This window comes from Schistocerca gregaria, chromosome 6 (genome assembly GCF_023897955.1).
Source record: "Schistocerca gregaria isolate iqSchGreg1 chromosome 6, iqSchGreg1.2, whole genome shotgun sequence".
Lineage (NCBI taxonomy): Eukaryota > Metazoa > Arthropoda > Insecta > Orthoptera > Acrididae > Schistocerca > Schistocerca gregaria.
Window position 1 is genome coordinate 304,031,682 of NC_064925.1, and position 17,757 is coordinate 304,049,438.

Genomic DNA, 17,757 nt, shown 5'->3' on the forward strand with positions numbered 1-17,757 from the left:
TTTGGATTAGCAAATCATTGCTAATGTGAAAGAACCAAGTGTAGGGAGGAAGAAAATAGTGACTTGAGTTGAAACCCTAGACCTTTCGATTTATTGTCCGACACCCACCAAACCACAGATATTTTATATTTATTAGACAATTTCACATTAATGACAGTTCTTTTTGTAACTGCTATATTTGTGAACCATCTTGAACAAGGAATCAACAAGTAGTAGATGGTTAATTCCAATTTCATCATTCCTCAGAGAGCCTAAGTTTCCTCACACAGCACTCCAGTAACAGCTGTGACAAATCCACTAGCTTAAATTATTGTGATAGCAGGTTAACTTCCAATGTAATAAATATTCTGACAAATGTGAATTTAATGACAAGCCAGTTTTAAAAAATAATTTATTCAACAATTTCCTAAACTTACAATTGTGCGTGGGTGCACAAGAACATATATTTTAAAAACATATTACACATGCAGATAGTCAGACAATTAGTAGAGCAAATCAGTGTCACATTCATACAATCTTAACATAGTGGAAATGTATACATGCTGAATTCTTTTAAATTAAGTGTTTTTAATTAATATGCAAGATAATTTTTGTTTTTATTAATTCCTCCTGTATTCTCTGTAATGTCCATCTTTAAGGAGAGAAACAAGAATTTTATATGTGTATCACAAAGTCTAGGGACTCAATAGTCATAATGTTGGGGTTGCTTCAACATTTTTGCATCTAACACCTGATTATTAACTGTACAATATTTTTTTACCTGAGAGTATCACAGTGAGTTTCAAAATGAAGTATGTTTAACTGTACCACAATGGAAGGTTGCACACTGGTATCCAAAAGTTGAAAAGAATGGAACACAAGTAAAAAAAGAAGAAAAAAAGCTACCCTACTTCTGGAGATCAGGGCATTTTGTATTATCGAAAAATAGGGGGGAGAGTGTCATTGATATGATACAAGATTTGTGGGCGACAACATTAAAACAAAGACATTTTTGGCTGCAGCAAAATCTTCGCACGAAATTTCAGTCACCAACTTTCTCCTCCAAATGCGAAAGTATTTTGCTGACGCCAACTTAAATAGGGAGAAAAATCATCATAATAAAATAAGCGAAATCAGAGCTCAAAGGGAAAGATATAAGTGTTCATTTGTTCTGAGCAATGCACGAGATTGGAACAATAAAGAATTACTGTGAAGGTGCTTCGATGAACCCTCTGGCAGGCATTTAAGTGTGATCTGCAGGGTATCCAAGGTGTAGATGATGAACACAGATTAGATGAAATCATGAAAGATGTCAGGGCCCAGCAATAAGATGCAATGATTTTTACAATTTTCCATAGCAATATGTACGATAGTGACATAAGGTCATAAGCATCTCTTAGTGAAGTCACTTTTATGACATTATGGAACTTGGCATGTCTGTGTACTTGAAAAAGAGTGGACGTACTCTGTAGGCAGTATCAGTACATTGTTTGACGTGGTGGGTACTTTTCCAGATATGGGTGTGAATCAGGAGGAACCACTTTTACGCCACACTGCAGAGAAACTGATATGCCACACAGATTGATTGTTACATTAGACAGCCCATCATGTTAGAGCCCTGTTTCCATCTGATTAGCATGTTTAAAGTGAATTTTGCGTCAAAACTTAAATTTTCACTCCTATAAATTGTTAATTGAACACACAGATTTTACAGTGACTGTATGCGGCAATAATGGATTTTGATGCTCTAAAGGTGCTGATAACTTTCACCTGTTGTGTAAGCAAATAAAATTTTATGCACTGAACATTCTCAAAGTCTTATGTTCTTCATGTGTATCTTATGAGAAACAAAGAAGTGACTGCCGTGGCACAAGACACAACTAATGGGGTATCATCAGACATAAAACTTCAGAACAGAGCCTCAGGGGCATATGTGCAACAGTGACTGCATTTGATCGCCACGATTTTTCAAAGCAAAGTGATTAATAATACTCTAAATATTATTAGTCATCTGTGAATAGACTACTTGCATACCTGTATTTTGCAAAGCCTTTAAATTTATTGCTAGACCCTGGTGAATGAATATTTTGAAAAACGATGTATTGCACCAACATTCAAACTTTCCACTGGAAGTCAATGTCTTTAAAATTAAATGACACGGGTAAATGTTTGAACATGTATTCTTAGTTTTCCAACAACTGTGTTTGTTACTGGAATAACAGTGACATTAATCTTACCAAATTTCACTTTTATATACGGAGACAACTGCATGATCACCCTACTCAAGTTCAACTACGCACAAAATCGTTAATGCTAGCTGCTGGTGGAAACAGCAAAGAAAAGGCTGCATGCTGCCTGTCTACACTATAAACTATATTTATGGCAAAGGAATACAGTAAGATCCAAGCTGAATCCCATTAATTTCTAAAATAAGGTGGCAAAAATATTTTCACAAGGGTGTAGGCAATATTGGCATGGAGAACTTGTCCATCTTGGGATACATTATCAATTCTGCTCATAAAACACTCATCACTGCATTCTTTATATATTAATTCAATGTTTCATCATCTTTACTCAGTCTCTCTCTCTCTCTCTCTCTCTCTCTCACACACACACACACACACACACACACTAGTGCCATTATGTTAAGTTCTTAGCTCTTTAAAGTAGTTCACTTTTTACGTATTACAGCATATCTGAATAATAGTAGACACAAAATTTTGTATAAGGCTGAACAAATCAATTACACATAGCAGGACAACAACAATGAACTCAATTGAATATAAGCATTTCAATAAATAAAGGCAAATGAGCACAGAACAGAATGCAACTACCTCTTGAGCAGAATAATCATTAAATAATTATGACAGTGTAACATGATACCATTAATTATGCGCTAAATGAATAATTTTTTCAAGACATTGTTAGGAAGTATCTATCAAGATAAATGGACTTAAATTTTTACCCCAATCTTTAGACAAGCTCAGAATGTGATTTCCAACTAGTTCCATGAACAGGAAATTTCTGTCGTATGTTCGCAACAGAACTGTACTTATTTCAATTTAAAAGGGAGAGGGAAGGGTGGGAGTGGAACACAAAAAACAGACAGATGCCTAGATTCCATCATATAGGATTTCAGAGAACTGTGTCTGGAAGCAACCACCAACTCAAATACCTGGGATGCCACAGTCATAGTTACCAGAATATACATTTATATCTAAAAACAAAGATGATGTGACTTACCAAACAAAAGTACTGGCTGGTTGATAGACACACAAACACCGGATGTTCAGAGCATCCTCCTACAAACACCGGCTGTTCAGAGCATCCTCCTACAAACACTGGCTGTTCAGAGCATCCTCCTACAATTGTTTGTGTGTCTATCGGCCTGCCAGCGCTTTTGTGTGGTAAGTCACATCATCTTTGTTTTTAGATATATTTTTCCCACGTGGAATGTTTCCCTCTATTATAGAGTATACATTTAGTTGGTTTGAACTACGACTCATTGTGCCATTGTTAATAGCTACCTTCACATACACTAACAATACTTGAGGAAACGTTATTTGGAATTGGAATATTTCAAGTTTATAAAATAGTTTCAGTACAGCGGATTATCCAATTGCTAGAAAAGGATTGGTACGTTGAATTTGGGAAAAGATACAAAAAAAAAAGGGGAGGATGTGGGAAGAAGAGAAGATTGTGGTTAAATATTCACTGTCTTGTTTAAGTTATTTGTGTTTCAGTGCAATTATTATGTATATATGAGATGAAGACTGTACACAAAAGAATATATTCTGAATCAGCTTTTGTTTCTGACAGAAGCAGCTCATCAATTGTACAACATAATATCCTTCATTTCCAGTCAGTGCCATGTCTAACACACCCAAATGCCCTGAAAGTTGACCACCAGTTTTACTTGAAATTAAATTATTTTAATGTGAACTTTTCAATGTGTACCACAAATTAGATAAAAATGAAGGAATAGACAGTAACCAGAACAAGTGCTCCAGAAGGGTAGGGGGAATGTGGAATAGAAACAATTGTAAGTTAAAGACTCTGAAATGAATTTCTACATTTAGTATATTGAACAAGGAAAGTAATCAATTAGTGAAGGAGTATACTGGATGAGAGCAGTAAAAATTAGATACTGAAAAGCCCTAATTGGAATAGAGACAACGGAAGAGTGAAGGTAATCACTCACCATGCAACTGAGGCACTGTGTTATAAATACACACAGTCTCTCTCTCTTCCCCCCCCCCCCCTCCTCCCCTCTCCTGTGTGCACGCACGTGTGTGTGTGTGTGTGTGTGTGTGTGTGTGTGTGTGTGTGAGAGAGAGAGAGAGAGAGAGAGAGAGAGAGAGAGAGAGAGAGAGAGAGAGATTTTTATTTTTTATCCTATATTCTCCTTAATACCTCAACTATACGACGAGTGATTTCTTTAACCTTACTGTAATGATGATGATATAAACATAACTATCTAGGAAACATTTTACTAAAACGATTCCTGGACTGTCTTGACACAATTTCACAATTTACATATATGGAAAAAAATGTTTGCCAAACGAAAAGATAGAGCTTTCACTTATAGTACACACGGAGTGTGCATACTTTTTATTTGCATAGAAGGGCAGGGTTGGGGAAAAGTGTGCATGTAGAGGGGGATGATGAGAAAGTGGGTTGTCTAATCCAGGTTGTGTTTCATGAGCAGTTTCATATGTTATTTTCAATGAGTGTGATAACATCTTCCTTCAAGCGATCCACAAACCACCGTTACATCGAATTTCTATACTTGGTGAAAGCTGTATTTCACTCACTGATGGATCTTTGAACTCCTTGGTCCCATTTTCTTTATAGCTTTCTGTAACAGATGCACACACTTCCTATAGCAGTATATCTGCATATTATCATCACAGGAACAAAACATAGATAACTAGCTATTCTCACACAGCATTCCACCATTTCCAGTTCTATTCTGTTTACCTTATTCTTAGCCTAAACATGAATGAAGAACCAATACTATATTATACAAGTTAGTCACTCAACAAAAAAGCAAAATGGCTGAGATCAAACAATATTTTTCCACTTCATTCTTATACTTAAAAAGGGAGGAGTACAAAACGTGTCAAAATACACTCATCGCAAAAAGAACACACTGAAATAAATTTTAAACACACTCCAATGAGATTTTCTGTTAAAAATCATGACATTCTTGTGACATCTCTGTTTTATGAATACGTATTATACACTTCGAGAAAAAGATACATTCATTATGAAAGACATAAGCCAAGTTGTAACAACACAGGTGCCCATTGAATTTATACAAGGAGATGGGTCCAAAGATCCATTTCAGTCACTTCCTATATGGTGTATAGGTAAGTTAAAAAAAAAAAGCCAAAAGGCTTCAGCGTTTACATGCGGATACACACACACATCATGACTAGCTCACACTGCATGCCGCAATACAATAATTAACGTTGGGAGGCTTCTGCTTCATCTTTTGTAAACTGTGAGCTAACCCACGCAAGGCCCCACTTCAGATTGGTCAAGAGGAACTTAAGAGACTTTGTCCACTGCTCTTCAGAGTTGAACTGAATCCTGAAATATTAAATACAAAATTAATCATATTAAAGAACAGTAGATAAAGTTAAAATGATTTTAAAACTGATATGATATTAAAAAAACATGTTAGAGATAATGGTAATAATGCATGAAAATTCTGTAACAACATACATTTTTATCAGAATTGCAAACCTACTAAGGTGAACCCAAAACAAATGGTGTGGGATGGTTACCAAATGAATATTTCTCCTTCATGACAATGTACAACCTATACTGTGAATTAAATGAATGAAAAATTTAAACATTTTGGCTGGCAAATTTTTCAAAGACCTGCCAATAATCTGGACTTGGCACCATGCAACTTTCATCTCTTTCCCAAGATGAAGGCCTGGCTGACTACTCATAATTTCATAACTGTTGATGAGCTCAAGGATGTTTTCAACAACTGGCAGCACCATTTTATGATGAAGAGAGAAAGACACTGGTGTCATGTTATAATTTTGAAGTGGGTGGCAACTATGTGGAGAATTAATGTGAACATGTAAGTACAGATTGTGTGTAAAATATATTATTTTGTCTGTTAATAGGCAGTTAGAGTTTACTTTATGAGCAGCCCTCATACATGTGAATGTCAATACTGTTATGGAATATAGGGGCTCATATAGCATCGAGAACTACATCATAATCACTACTTGTATCCAAGGGAAAGTAAAACAAACTGTGGTAAGGTTTGTTGGTGGATGAATCTGTCAGGCAATCTCAGTGGTTCAAAGCAACAGTGATGGAGCTTTTGTCAACAGGTAGGATTATAAGGTCAGGGTTAGTTTTTAGGTGGCGGATTGTGATTCCTTCTTTGGATGTAAGGTTAATTTCAATGTTGAGGGGTTTGGAGAATTATGATGAGGCAAAGTTTGAGGTCACAAAATTCTGTAATCTTAACAGAGGGACAATTTGGAGACAGTAGAAGTGGATCGCAGTTGGATGGATGAATAGACTGAGGCTGGTATGGATCAGTATTGGTTTTGGATTGAGTATGATTGGTAGGGTTAACCACGAGAAAGTGTTTCCAGTGTACTGGCTAGGAAAAGGAGAGAAAGTCTTTAACAAGTCCAGCCTAATTGGATTTGGGAGTGCAATGGAAGGTAAAGCCTTTGGAAAGGACTGATACTTCTTTGGGACTAGGGCTTTTGGGAGAGAAGGTTCATGACTGTGTTTCAAATCTGTTTGGGTCCTGGATTATGTATAGTGATGGTGAGTTTTGGTGAATCAGTTTCTATGCCAGGGTTTTGACTGACTCTTGTGCCCTGAAATGATAAATATCCTATCAACTATCCTCCCCAACCTTCACAAAACAGTGTTCCACCATCCACCAAACCAATGCTAGATCACTGCCCATCTCACTCCATCCCTGCTCCCAACCCGTTGCCTCATGGCTCATGTCCCTTAAATAGACCTAGATACAAGACCTGGCCCATACATCCTCCCACCACCACCTACTTCTGTACGTCACAGGTATCTCCTATCCCATCAAAGGCAGGGTTACCTGTAAAATCTGTCTGTCTGCATGAATTGCCACTGAAAAACTGTGGCCAAGAGACAGACCACTCAGTTGGTGAATATGCTGCACAATACAACGTGCTTCACTTCAGTGACTGCTACACAGTCTGCACCATCTGTGTACCTCCTACCAACACCAGCCTTTCCGAACTGCATGTGTGGGAACTCTTCCTATGCACAGGTGGAAACTCTCCCTATGTTTCCGTAAACCACTGGCTTTTATCTTTGCTAGTTCCTGTCCTTTACCTACTTACCCTCTTCCCTGCTCCCACACCAGCACTATACAGTCTTCTATTCCACAAGTAATTTTACCCTGCTCTCCTTTTTCACTTCTCTTCCCTCCTCCTCAAACCTCCCAACTGCACTTAGCAGCCCTACACTGTCTCCAACATGTTCCTGCATGCTTCCATAAGCAGCTTCCCCCACCCCTACTCTGCTATCCCTCCCCTCACTGCCCCAGCATTTTTCCTTATCCCCACAACCCATACCACACTGCTCTCCCATTTATCAGGGACAGATGCAGTTTGCAGTCTGGCTTCAGTAGCCAGGGACAGGCCATGTGTGTGCGAGTTCAGCCTTTTTTTTTTTTTTTGGCGTGTGTGTGTGTGTGTGTGTGTGTGTGTGTGTGTGTGTGTGTGTGTGTGCTCTGAAGACGGCCTTTTGGTTAAAAGTGCGTAGTGCCTGTCTGCGACTCATCAATTCCTCTATGTGGTGAGCAGCAATCTATCCTTTTCATAATATTGTCATTATTTAGAGACACCGTTACACAACCCCCCCCCCCCCCCTAAAAACACACACACACACACACACACACACACACACACACACTCACTTAAGTGCCAAAGAAACTGATAGATGCATGCTTATTCAAATATGGAAAAATGTAAACAGGCAGAACATGGCGTTGTGGTCAGCAGTACCTATATAAGAAAACAAGTGCGGTGCAGTTGTTAGATCGATTACTGCTGCTACACTGGCAGGTTATCAAGATTTAAGTGAGTGTGAACATGATGTTATAGTCGGTGCTCAAGCGATCTCCAAGGTAACGATGAAGTGGGGATTTTAATGTACAGCCAATTCACAAGTGCGCTGTAAATAATAGGGATCTGGAAAAACATCAACTTTCCGACATCACTGCAGCCGTAAAAAGATTCTGCAAGAACAACACCAACAACGAGTGAAAATAACCATTCGACGAGACAGAAGTGCAACCCTTTTGCAGATTTCAATGCTGGTTCACCAACAAGTGTCAGCGTGCGAACCATTCAACGAAACATTATCAATATGGGCTTTTGGAGCTGAAGGCTCACTTGTGTACCCTTGATGGCTGCACAACACAAAGCTTTAAGCCTTGCCTGGCCCTGTCAACAGCGACATTGAACTGTTGATGACTGGAAATATGTTGCCTGGTCAAACATGTCTTGTTTCGGTCGAACATGTCTTGTTTCAAATTGTATCGAGCGGATGGATGTGTATGGGTATGGAGGCAACCTCTTTAATCCATGGACCCTGCGTGTCAGAAGTAGACTGTTCAAGCTGGTAGAGGCTATGTAATGGTGTGGGGTATGTGCAGTTGGTGTGATATGGAAACCCTGATACATCTCAATACGGCTCTAACAGGTGACACGTACGTAAGCATCTTGCACATCACCTGCATCCATTCATGTCCATTAGGCATTCAGATGGACTTGGGCAATTACAGAAGGACAATGTGACACCCCACACATCCTCAATTGCTATAGAGTGGCTCCAGGAACACTCTTCTAACCTTAAACACTTCTGCTGACCACCAAACTCACCAGACATGAACATTATTGAGCATATCTGGGATGCCTTGCAACATGCTATTCAGAAATCTTCACCCCCTTGTACTCTTACAGACTTATGGATAGCCCTAAAGGATTGATGGTGTCAGTTCCCTCCAGCACAACTTGAGACATTAGTTGAGTCCATGCTATGTCATCCAGTGGTACTTCTGCATGCTTGTGCCCTACAGAATATAGACCAGGGGAACCAGTTTCTTTGACTCTCTAATGTATTGAGGACTAACTCTGCTTTCTCATTATAAGTGGACTTTAAATAATTACAGCGAGTTTCCTACTTACTTTATATTGTAGGAATTTCCAGTGGCAGAATCTTCTATTCTTCCCTTCTCCATACGATAAGGCAAGCAGAAACCTGAATCTCCCTTCTCTACTTGTTCCTTGAACTGTTGTAGACAATCAAGGAATGCAACCATTGCAGAGTCAAATTTTGTGTCCCATAAGAAACGGAAACCACCAGAGCCATACAGAGGCAGTTCTCTATTGTCCTTCAATACCTGAAATTATTAAAACTATTATACACACATATCAATTCATACCACTGCGCAAAACATAGTCAATCAAATTTGAGATACATATAACTTTTTTATCAGCTTAAAAAAGGATTGTTGAATTGTGTTTTATTCATCTCATGACGTACATTTGCAATTCATTTGGTTTGCGTACAGGAGAAACATCAAAAATTCACAATACAGTTACAATGATTCTTACATTAATAAATAATAGCAGTAAAATATGAGATTTTCGCTCTGCAGTAGAGTGTGCACTGATATGAAACTTCCTGGCAGATTAAAACTGTGTGCCGGGCCGAGACTCGAACTCGGGACCATTGCCTTTCGCGGGCCAGTGCTCCACTAACTGAGCTACTGAAGCACGACGCACGCCCTGTCCTCACAGCTTTACTTCTGCCCGTCAAATGCAATGGTACCGAGTTCGAGTCTCAGCCCAGCACACAGTTTTAATCTGCCAGGAAGTTTCAGCACTACAATAAATAACAACTCTATTAAGGATACTTCTTGGATTGTGTAACACATTGTATCCAGTTTAAATTTCCGGTTTGTCCTGCATGAATTCATCCACTGAGTAGTAACACTCCAGTGCCAGTACCTCATATAGCTTTCTTCTAAGTGAACCTAAATTCATCTGCACCAACTTGTTCCCTTTTAATTTATTACAAATTTTTATTCCCATGTATTGAGGTACCTGGGCATACAGTCTGAGGCAGTGGGTGGGGAGCATAAAATTTTCTTTGCTTCTAGTATCATGTGAATGGACGAAATTGCTTCCCTCAAATAGTTAATGTCTGGTGTACAAAAATATAATAATCTTAATTATGTATAAGGATGGCAGGGTTAATGTTTTAGGTTTTCTAAATAATGTTCGACATGGTTTTTTGTGATTTGCAGTGCACATATTTCAATTGATTTTTTTCTGTATTTTTAGTATCCACACTATGTTTGCTGAGTTACCCCAAAAACAATACTGTACCTAATAATGGATTCGAAGTACCTTGTATATGCTACTTTTCGCGTGTTCATGTCAGTTGCTGTTGATAATATTTGCATTGTAAATGCAAAGCTGCTCAGCTTCTTTGCCAGGTATTTAATGTGTGCCTGCCAGCTCAAATTTGTATCTACATTTAAACCTAAGAATTTGACTGAGTCAACTTCTTCTATCTTAGTTGTTGTATATAATCTTAATCTGCCCACATTTTGACTGTTTTTAACTGCATCACATGAGTCTTAGACGTGTTAAGACCATTCAAGATGATACTTGTGAATTGCATCCACTGAACTGATTACAACCTGTATTGTTTGTATATCACAAATAAAATGATTGGTCTATGTTCTGTGAAAATGTGTCTAATTCAGTCCTAGACAAAGTCTGTACGGCTTTTTGTACGAGACAAAGAACACTGTCCCACTTATTCCAGTACCTTACAGATCAGAACTTGCTTAGCTAATTTACATTTGAGATCCACACATTACATTTGAGATCCTTTATTGTGACAGTCATGACTGACAAAGATGGATGAACACAGTTGGAACACTGTGAGAATGATTTAAGGACACTAGAGAGATTACGAGAATACACAAATACTTTTAACTGCAGGTCTATCATCTTCAACAGTATCACACCAGTAAGGATGGTGGTGAGACGCTCTTCTGCAGCAATGGCACATGGCAAATATATTGGCCTTCGAGAGGAATCAACAATTGCCAAACACATATTAGAAAAACTTAATTTGTTCTATTTCTAAAGGACCAGAATATTATGCAGCCTTGACGTTTATATTCTGGAACAGCCTTATAAAGAAAGCTAATAAAGGTAGCCAACAATCAATGCCGTTGGGAAGAAGACCCCTCCAGGACATCACATTTATGGAGATAGCAAAGACACAGCCTAAGAATTTCACCAGAAGATCATAAAAGTGATCTCAAAATGCAGAACTTTTAATAAAAAGTCAATCTGTTTTAACTATGCATTCTGTCACACACAAACACATTATATATACAAATCATCCTAAAAGAAAACTATTTAATTGTGAATAGATTGGCCAGCAAAGTGGTTTATTATTTTTAATTTTTTACAAATGTAAATTGTACATCTATATATTTCAATTATGCCAGCAACCATCCACAATCGTGCCAACAACCATCCATAGACAGGAACATTCAACGTACATGTTATGAAAGCACTATTGCAATTCTCTGAAAAACAATTTTGAACAGAAATCAAAGAACTGCAATTACTCCAACACTGATATTTGATTAGTGGAGACCGAAACACTTCTCATTTGCTATGCATGCAAATTCCCATTCACAGAGTGAATTACATAACGTAACAAATCATATGTTGTAACAAACTGAATCCAGTTGAAATATTTGACATTGATAGTTTCGGTCATTAAGAACTCCATCAACAATAGAAGAGTCACATTAACGTGTGTGTGTGTGTGTGTGTGTGTGTGTGTGTGTGTGTGTGTTTGATAGAGTCCTTAATGCCACTAGCTTTATTTGTGACAGTCGTTTTGTTGTGCCTAACTGTGACTCAGCATCTCTACTATATGGTGAGTGGCAACTTTCCTTTTCAAAATATTGTTACATTGTTACATATTTTCTTTTCATTGACTCAGTTTCAAAATTCCCAAAATTTAGGGTTTTTAGCTTTTTGTATATTTTCATTCCCATACATTATGGGTTTCTGCGTGGAAAGACCGAGTCTGTGTGGTGAAGCATAAAACTTTCTTTGTTCCTAGTTTGATACCCCTGGTAGAAGTTATTCAGAAGAAACAGTTGAAGATTATTGTATGTGAAGAAAATTATTTCATGTGAGCATAACAAGAAAACAGTATGGCTGACAAGATTCTCTTGGTTCTGCACTGAACATGTTTCTGATCATTTTTTTTCACCAAAGTTGATATTCTTGTCATGTTGCTACAATTTCCCCATAAGACGACACTGTATCTCACAACTATCTCAAAGTAATTATTGTATTCTTGTTTTGTCGTGGCCAGTTACTTTGGGTAAGAATGAAATATCAAATGACAAGCTGTTTAATTATGCCTATGTGTAATAATAGTCTATGTGTAAGGAGAATGATAGATCTCTGTCCAATTGCATTCCTAACTATTTAACATGTTCTGCTTTATTTAGTTCCTGACTTCTATGCATAATCTAAATTTCACTTATTTTAGACTGTTGTCCCCAACTGCATCAGCTGGATTTTTGAAATATTTAGTTTTAGACCTTTTAGGTAGAGCAAGACATCTAGGTTTTTAAAGTGTTTATGAGATTTTCAGATATTTCTTCTGCATGTTTATTTTCTATTGGTACTGATGTGTCATCAACAAATAAAAAGGAATCATAATTTACATTTATGTCAAAAAAGAAAAAAGATTGAACCTTGGGGTATCACATATGAAACACTTCTCCACTTCAATGAGTACTTTACTTTGCTTTACGTTATGGCAATCCTTTGCTTTATCTCTGTCAGACTGGACTTGCACCGCTGCAAGCCACTACCCATAATTCCATATCTTTCATTTTATATAATAAGGAATGGTCCACACAGTCAGACATTTTTGGTAAGTAACAAGTTTCCCACAACTTTTTGTGAAGCTTTATTCACGAATTCATTGTCATTTTGGAATCTAAACTGACTTTTTGAGATAACATTAAATTTGTAAATGAAATGATCATTGCAATTCAGTTGCAAAATTTCTAATATTTTCAAAAACACAAGAAGAATGGAAATTTGACAGTAATTTCTCATACCTCTTTGGAGCCTTTTTTAAATGGTGGTTTCACTTCTGTACATTTGAGAAAGCCTGGAAAGCAGACTTCTTCAAATTGATTCATTACTTTGGACAGTGGGCATGCTATTATATTTCAAGCTGCTTTGATGATTTTGGTAGGAATTTAATCCCATCCCACACTTTTTTATTTTGTAGGTTTAACGTAGTTTTTCTACATCTTATGCTGTTTAATTTTCACAAGGGGCGCCACAAGGTTCAATTCTTTTTCTTTGTTTTTACATATGTGACTTACCTGTAAATATAAATTATCATTCATTTTTAATTTACTAGGCTCTAAGTATTGCTTTGACTTGAGCCGAATAAATGTACACTACCTTTCAACATCAGACTTTGCTATAGTTATGAAGAATTTATTAAAATTTTCTGACATCAAAACAGAAGTTGCAAATTGTAATACTTTTGTGTGTGTGTGTTTTCTGCCGCCACTTGGCGAGTAGCTCTTTTTTTTTTTTTTTTTTTTTTTTTTAACCTATATATGGAGATAGTAATAATATTCTCTTGTTCAACCTCTACACCGCAACTTTCAAATACAAGTTCTTTGTTCAGTAAATTAAAACTGCCTTTCTTTATATTCTAACAAGTTGTCAACCAGTGTACAGGTGCCTCCATGAGTCCTGTTTTTCTTACAAAAGCTTTTATCTACCCTATAGTTTTTTAATTTATGTAAAACAGACATACACTCTTCCATAAAGGAGTGTTCATTTAGGCAAATGACTGATGTTTCTTCCTTCTGAAGGACAGTGTGCACCTCATCCATATTTGTGCTTTTATCCCAGGGATATGCAGCAGTCAAGCCATTTATGTTCTAGTACATTAAGAATGATGTCTTACAGTTACTTATTTTTGAACACATCTCTACCTGAATAATGTTTCTCTTTTTACAGAGTTCCTATTTATCAGGTCAGTCCCCTGATCTGTTAGTCCATATAAGTTTGCTCTGTCAATAACAATTTTGCTAAAACTTAAGGAATTTATCCTATGTACATGAAAGCCATCCTGTGCTATACAGTTCGCACTAATAAACCTGTTTCAGTCTAAAAATATTGTTCCTAATTCATTGCAATGATCATGGATGATGCAGTTTATTTTTTCTATGTATTTGTCACTGACAGATAAATATTGTTTGTTCATCAAATCATATTCATTGTTTTGTTGAGCAGCTCCCTTTTGCTGCAACTTCAAACTGAATTCGTCCTGATGTTTATAAAAACACATTTGCAGCTTTCACTACTTTTTAATGTCTTAATGAAGATATACATGTATTATGCCAACTGAAGATGGATAAAAACCTGTAATGAGTTTTGGCATGAATAAAGTTAAGTGAATAGTGGCTGGCTGCTATTTTATTCAAGTATTTTAATCCACAGCCACAGAGCTCAACAACCTTTACCATTGATACATTATTGAACAAAAGTACTGTTCTGCAGGTCTTGTAGCTGTTGAAATGTGTTGGGAAATAAATGTAATATTGAGAAACATTTTAAATCAGAAAGCTCTGTGTTCACTAGCGAGAAAATGCCGTTGTTCTTTAACAGAAACAATTACTTCAGGTGGAATGGAAGGCTAATATAGTCAAAAACAGATGTTAACTTGGACATAAACATATGCTAATTTGAAAACAAATAGGTTCTAATTCGACCAAATATAGATGCTACATTTTCATGTACCTATTGATTAGTTAAAGAGTTACAAACATACCTCAATATAAGAATGATTCCCATAAGGTACAAGCCTGTACTCCTTGAATGAGAGATTCATTTTGCGTGCCAGAGCTGCTAGCAGAAGAGCAGTTTGTCCCCATGCAGCATTGATTTCACTCCAGTCAACAGGGACACTTGGCAGTCGCCCCAGCCGGAAATTATTTATTGTACCAAAATGCCCTGAATGCCATATATGGAATGTGGCATTGAAAACATTTGTTTTCTTCAGTTTGTCCAACTGTGCTTGTACATATGTTCGCTGACATTCTAGGCTACATGCACATGAGGAGAAAACTTTAGGAATTACAAACATTTCCAAAACTCATTTATTAGTTTAAATTATAGTTAACATGTACATCAGTAATTATTGTATAATATATACAGGAGAGAGAGGGGGGAGTAGAGAGAGGGGGGAGTAGAGAGAGAGGGGGGAGTAGAGAGAGAGAGAGAGAGAGAGAGAGAGAGAGAGAGAGAGATTAAAGGTAAAACATTTTGGAAAATGAGCTAAGCATTTCTAGACCCTTACAAAGGCTTCTGTAAGATGTCCAGTAATCTACTTTACACAATACTCAATATTCTGCTTGTTGTTGCTCTTGTTACCTCCAGCCTACATGCTGCTCTATGGAGTTCAAGACTAATCATCTATGAATACTGCACCCCACATCCATCTATCTGGTGATGCTGACTGTACTCGTCTCTTGGTCTCCCTCTGCAATTTTCATCACCCACGCTGCCTTCCAGTGCTAAATTGACAATTCCTTGATGTCACAAACTATTTACTACCAACTGATCCTTTATTTTAATCAAGTTACGCCATAAAATTATTTTTGCAAGTTATATTCAATACCTCCTAATTGTTTAGGCAATCTATCCATCCAATCTTCAGCATTCTTCTGTAGGACCACATTTCAAAAGCTTCTATACTCTTCTTGTCTGAACTGTTTGTCGTGCACATTCCACTTCTGTACAAGGCTACACTCCAGAAAAATGCCTTCAGGAAGCTCTTCTTAACAGTTTAAATTTGATGTTAACAAATTTCTCTTATTAAAAATCACTTTCCTTGCCACTGACATTCTACAGTTTATATCCTCTCTACTTTGGTCATCATAAGTTATTTTACTAACTAAATAACACAAATGCCTTCAGGAAACTCTTCCTAACAGTTTAAATTTAATGTTAACAAATTTCTCTTATTAAAAAACACTTTCCTTGCCACTGAAATTCTAATTGATATCCTCTCTACTTTGGTCATCATAAGTTATTTTACTAACTAAATAACACACCGTATCTACCACTCTCAGTGTCATATTTCCTAATCTATTTTTTCAGCATCACTTGATTTAATATGAGGGTGAGTTAAATGAAAACCTTAAATTTATAATAACAAATCAAAATTTCGCGACATTATCCTGTAAGTTGGTAAGCGTGTTACAAACAGCGTGCAGAATGGACTGTAGGTGGCAGCATAGTGCAGATGCACACTTACCGTCACAGTATCAGTATAAAAATGGTGACCGCACTTGTGACTTGCACCAGGGAAGAGCGTTCTGTTATTCGGTTTTTGCATAGTGAAGATGTGAAACATATTGAAATTCATCGAGGAATGAAGTTTCAGTATGGTGCTGCAGGTTTGTCACAGTAGCAAGTCTATGAATGGAGTAGGAAGTATGCAAATTGTGTGACTTCAGTGGAAGATGCTCCTCATCCAGGTCGGGCATGAGTAGTGACTCCACAGAACACTGCAGCAGTTGAAGCCATGGTGAAGGAAAAAACCACCTATTGACACTGAACGAAATTGCAGCATGTTTACAGATTAGTCATGAGTCAGCACACCACATTGTGCATGATGTGCTCCAGTTTCACAAAGTGTCTGCAAGATGGGTGCCACGGCAGCTGACTTCTGAAATGAGAGAACGATGTGTTGATGCTTGTGAAGAACTTCTTCGGCACTTTGTATGAGAAGGTGATGGTTTCCTTGCAAGAATCATTACTGGGGACGAAACCTGGGCTCACTTCCACCAACCGGAAACAAAGAGAGTGAGCAAGGAATGGCGTCATTCCTCATCACCAAAACCAAGGAAGTTTCGAACAGAACCATCAGCAGGGAAGGTTATGTCGACTCTCTTTTGGGACAAAACAGTGTCATTTTGGAGCATTACATGCCTAGAGGGACCACTGTCACCAGTGCATCATACACAGATCTCCTAAAAAATCATATGTGGCCTGCAATCAAATCAAAACGGTGTGGATTCCTGACAGCAGGTGTCCTTTTATAACATGGCAATGCAAGGCCCCACACTGCCCATACAACAGTTGCAACAATCACAGACCTGAATTTTGAGTGTCTTCCTCATCCACCATACTCACCAGACCTTGTCCCAAGTGATTTCCATATATTTGGACCACTCAAAGACACAATGGGAAGACAGACGTTCCGTTCTGATGAAGAGGTATGCCATGCGGTGCACGAGTGGTTGCATGGAGTACCAAAAGAATTTTTTTCTAAAGGAATTTATGCACTTTGTAAGCGATGAAGGATTTGCTTTGAGTGTGGGGGAGATTATGTTGACAAGTGATACAGCTTTGTATGACTACTGCACAATAAATAATATTTTAGAAAATATTTACGGTTTTCATTTGACTCACCCTTGTAACTACATCCATTGCCCTTTTGTTAATGTTCATATCTAACATCCTCCTTTCAAGACACTGTCCATTCCATTCAACTGCACTTCTAAGTTCTTTACTGTGTGACAAAACGACAATATTGTCGGCAAACAACAAAGTTTTTATTCTTCTATCTGAACTTTAACTCTGCTTC

The 17,757-nt window shown here is 37.4% G+C and overlaps 1 protein-coding gene across 1 annotated transcript in view; it reads right to left on the reverse strand.

The window, feature by feature from the left end:
• Window positions 1–361: 361 nt before the first annotated feature.
• The window catches only part of LOC126278190 (beclin-1-like protein), a 44,099-nt gene continuing 26,703 nt past the window's right edge, over window positions 362–17,757 (reverse strand). Inside the window, exons 7-9 of the mRNA XM_049978104.1 lie at window positions 14,935–15,208; window positions 9,201–9,415; window positions 362–5,574 (exon numbers count right to left, since the gene is read on the reverse strand). Of these exons, the coding sequence (XP_049834061.1) occupies window positions 5,448–5,574; window positions 9,201–9,415; window positions 14,935–15,208 (616 nt within the window). The 3' untranslated portion in view covers window positions 362–5,447. The remainder of the gene's footprint in view (window positions 5,575–9,200; window positions 9,416–14,934; window positions 15,209–17,757) is intronic.